This window comes from Cryptomeria japonica, chromosome 5 (genome assembly GCF_030272615.1).
Source record: "Cryptomeria japonica chromosome 5, Sugi_1.0, whole genome shotgun sequence".
Lineage (NCBI taxonomy): Eukaryota > Viridiplantae > Streptophyta > Pinopsida > Cupressales > Cupressaceae > Cryptomeria > Cryptomeria japonica.
The window spans coordinates 286,156,845-286,161,530 of NC_081409.1; the positions used below are offsets into that span (position 1 = coordinate 286,156,845).

General features: G+C 37.4%; 1 protein-coding gene across 1 annotated transcript; it reads right to left on the minus strand.

Annotated features, from left to right (window-relative positions):
* Window positions 1-3,158: 3,158 nt before the first annotated feature.
* On the minus strand, window positions 3,159-3,961 carry LOC131044000 (36.4 kDa proline-rich protein). The gene has a single exon (XM_057977266.2). The coding sequence runs from the start codon at window positions 3,907-3,909 to the stop codon at window positions 3,433-3,435; it is 477 nt and encodes a 158-aa protein (XP_057833249.2). The 5' UTR covers window positions 3,910-3,961; the 3' UTR covers window positions 3,159-3,432.
* Window positions 3,962-4,686: the final 725 nt, after the last annotated feature.

The window sequence follows — 4,686 nt, forward strand, 5'->3', positions numbered from 1 at the left end:
TTGTTCCACATTCCAGCCCGAAAGGAGGTCGGAGACAGGGACATAGTGATGATCTGAAAAGAATTAGCCACATAGAAGCTCCCAGAGGGCGATTTACTCCAAAAAATCTTGTCAACAACATGAAAGGAGGGAATACAAATTAGTGAAAGTGACTCCTGGATAGGTCTAAGTGAAGGATCAATACTGACAATATCAATCCACACTCCCTCCCGAATATAATCAGCAACCTAGAGGCCAACAAGTCTAACACATCTGTCCATGAGACTGTCCGCACATGAGAAGGTGGAGAGGGAACCTTTCCCCACCCACTAATCATCCCATAAGCGGATATTTTTACCATCTCAAAGATACCATCTCATCCCTTGAGCAATAATATCCTTCGAATTGAAAAATATCTTCCAGATATTAGAAGCCGCAAAGGGCAACAGGTAATTCTCCAGGGTATCTTGAATTCCCCGAATATGATATTTATGATGGAATATAGAGATCCATTCATTATCCTTTTTAAGACATCTCCATAATTGTTTGGATAGCTGAGCCATGTTAAAATCAAGAATGTGTCTAAGGGCAAGGCTACCAAGCTTTTTAGGGGAGCACACATGTTCCCACAAAAGAAGATGCAATCTATTTTTGGTTTCAGACCCAGACCACAAAAAGATCTTTTGAATCCTTTTCATGTGCTTCACAAATTTCACCGAGACTTTAAAGAAACTCATGGCATAGACCGAAATATTCTACAATGAGGTTTTTATAAGAAGGAGTTTATCGGCTTGGCTAAGGAGGGCACCTTTCCACCCTACCAACTGCTTATGAAATCTGTCAATAATGCTTGACCAAAAGGTCTCCGAAGGAGGACCAAGGCATAGAGGTAGGCCCAAATAAGTATCCGATAGAGTGCAAAGTTTACACCCCAAAATGTCAGCAATTTTATTCTGTCTATGAGCAAGGGTGTTGAGGAAGAATATAAAACTTTTGGATAAGCTTATCCTCTGTCTAGATCCCCATTGATATAGGGACAAAATGGCCTTCAAGACTTTATGTTTGCTAACATAACTCTCTCTCATAAGGATAGTATCATCAAGAAATTGTTGATGGGAACACACATGATCTTGAGAGGAAGGCTTAAGGCCTTTTAAATTGCCCAGTCTGACTTCTCGTTGAATCACCTTACTCAGAGCTTCACTCATTAAGATGAAGAGAAAGGGGGACATAGGATCACCTTGCCAAATGCCTCTTGACATAGAGAAAAAACCAGAAGGGGCACCATTAATGAGGACATAAAACTTCGGCATAGAAATGCATTATTCAACCAACTAAAGAAACTGACTACAAATACCAAAGGACTGCAGGACTCTTATCAAAAAATGCCAATTAACCCAATCATAGGCCTTCAGAAAGATCGAGCTTAAGAAGGAAACCAGGCTTCTTATTACAAAAAAGAGTGAGGGTTTCCATGAACCACAATAATAGAATCCAAAATGTGTCGGCTAGGGACGAAACCATTTTGATGTCTGGAAATCAACATAGGCATGATAGCTTTGAGTCTAAAAACCAAAATCTTAGAGAAAATCTTATAAATCAAATTACATAACCTAATGGGTCTGAAATTCTAAAAGCTGCCAGCATCGGGTTTTTTAGGGATCAAAACAAAAAAGGTGGCATTCAACTCTTTCAAAAGAGAACGAGAGCCACATAACTCTCTAGTAGCCTCAAAAACATCATTACCAACAATCTACCACTACATTTAGTAAAAAAAACATTGGAAAACCATTTGAGCCTAGCACTTTGTTCCCTTCAAACGTGAAAGTGGCTTTCTTAACCTCTTCAAAACTCGGGATTCTGGTAAGCTCCTTGTTGAACTCCAGGGTAACCTTTGACAAAATCTCTTGAAGAATATCCTCCTGGGCCTCAAGATCCATAGGACCATCCTCTGAGAGGAGGGAGGAGAAAAAAATGATGGCCTCCTTACACAAATCATCTTGATTATCCACCCACCTGTTGTTAACCTGCAACTTGTTAATTCTATTGGTAGCTTTGTGTTTCATAGTGGTCATATGAAATAAATTATTATTTTTGTCCTCAATTTTAAGCCATATAGCTCTGAATCTTTATTTCCAATATTCCTCTTCCTTGGAAATAATGTCATGAAGCTTAGTCAATAGTTCAATCTCTTTATCCATGATGCGAGGGTTGTAGCCCAACCCCTGGATAAGAAACTGAATATCATCCAACTCCTTCTTCAGGTTCTCCTTCTGCTGAAAAATATTCTTGAACATAGATTTGTTCCACTTTTGATATTGGATTTAACATTGGACAATTTCTTAGCAATTCTATACATAGCAGTCCCTTGAGATAAAATATACGATGGTGATGATTTGGTAGATGTTTGATAAAACTCCAAGATAGATGATCATGACCCACCTCCTACTACTAATCTTTTAACTCTTAGTGTTTACCCTTTTTGTATATGATGTGATGATTATGAGTAGATGACTTTTTTTTAATCTTTCCTATTATCTTTTTGAATATTAACCTTCCTTGACTAATTTTACCATATATAGCCTTCTCCTTTAATTTCTTGTATATTTTTAAAAATATTATATATATACCTATTTTATACAAAAGATTTTACATGGCTTTTCTTATAATAATATTATTCTATAGTATAAAAAATAATTTTCTATATTTCTTATATTTTTAAAGGTTTGAGAATTAATAATTGAAATTGTCTTGTCATACTATTCAAATAATAGAAGAAAAAAAATCATAAAATGATTAATACTATGCTTAAGACATTACTTTTGCTTATTAACCCACAAACATATTTCTATTGGCTGCAGCTTCTGTTGTACAGCTATTGTTATGCTATAGTTTCTATTGGCTGCAGCTCTTAAACTATGCTTTTAGAGCTCTCTGAACAGCTGTTGTTTCTATTATCACCTGTACTGTTAGCTGATCTAGTTCTTTATCTTTCCATGTCTTACAGTTTTCTTTTAACTGAATTTTTTTGTTGTTTAATACTTCTATTTCAATGTTTTGCTATCTAATACCCGTGTTCATCATAAATAGTGTTTTCTCAAATATTACTCGTATGATAAAAAAAGAATAATGATGAAATCTTAGGTCGCCAGACAGAAATTCCCATATAACAAAAGAAACCAAAGAATATTAGCTTGGACTTTTATTCAAATTTCAAAATGGTTGCAGTAGTTTATTTGTACCGATGAATCTATCCTGACACTACGCAACTGAGTTTACAAACCGCAAGCGGTCATTCTTTCATCTCCTTGGTCATTGCCACTGATAACCGTACAAATGAATATAGGGGAAACACAGAATACATTTCAAGAGAAAAAATAAATCAAATCAAATCCAACACCATATCTATATGTACGTTCTAGAAAGAGGCGTGCTGTTGCAGAGTTCCCACATTTAACTAAGGGGTGGGCAAGTAAATCCAGGTGGAGGGGTGAGTCCACATTGAACGAAGAGCTCAAGAGCGATGGGAAGGATGATGTTCAGGTTCAAAAGCTTAAGCCGAATAGTTGTACACAAACACAGGGCTGCCTCGATTTCCAAAACACCTTGCAAAACAGGGCAGCACGTGTTCACAGCGGGATCTCCAATGGTAGCATTTACCAGTCCTCCCAGCACATCCACACAGGCTCCCAATTTCAATGCATTTAGCGGACAACTTCCCCCACTTGATGAACCGGGTGGCGGCGGAGGAGAAAGAGTTGTGGTAGGAGGAGGAGGAGGAGATGATGAAGTTTTGGGAGGTGGCGGGGGAGGAGTTTTTCTTTTGTGAGGTGGAGGAGGAGGACACTTAGCTTCCACAGCAGGAGCCATGATACTTGCAAAGCAAACAATAACCATAACCACCAATACTGCACCGTTTCTCATATTCATTTATGTTTCTTGATCACAATCAAGGAAGCAAATGATATCCGATGAAAGCTGCTGCTAGTTTACACTCTGTTGAGAAGGGTACTTGATACGAATTTATAGGCTCAAGGCCTTAATTTTCAATAATGGAACTTTGTGCACCCGTGAACAATACGGATATCTCAAGCTCCACTGCACGTGAAATAGTGTTTTGCTACCCTGTATTATTTCCATTGAATATAAAAAGGCGGGCATGACAAGCCATATTAGTGTCAGCTAATCTTCATTGTCTCTCTGTAAAATCCAATCATTTAGGCATTGTAGAACATGGTGTACTAAGTTACTAACGTATCCCGCGTTTTCCAGCTTCACCACTTAACATTTAGCAAGTGGTACATACCTTTGTTCAACTAGGAAACAAGATAAGCTGTGTAACAGATACTAGACAAGACAAGGGTTGGAATATATACCACGAATACATATTGTCTTTTTCGACACAATACTAAACAAACGTCGGAAGGTTTCTTGAATTAGTGAATATGCAAGCACTTCTAGAATAGAATTAGAATTTTAAATCCCTCTCGGGGTTTTCGTGTTCTGGAAGCTGTCTTTGAAAATAATAGCAACCATATTTAAAATAATTTTCTGAACTGTAATGTTAGATTAAAGAAATATTTTCTTTTTCACTATGTCCAGATATTTCGTATTTTCCTGGCCTTAGTAACAGAGAACACGGCAGTCTATATACTGCCTTTTGAATCGAATGCTGTCAATTGGTGTCGGAGGAAATGTTGCGGAAGA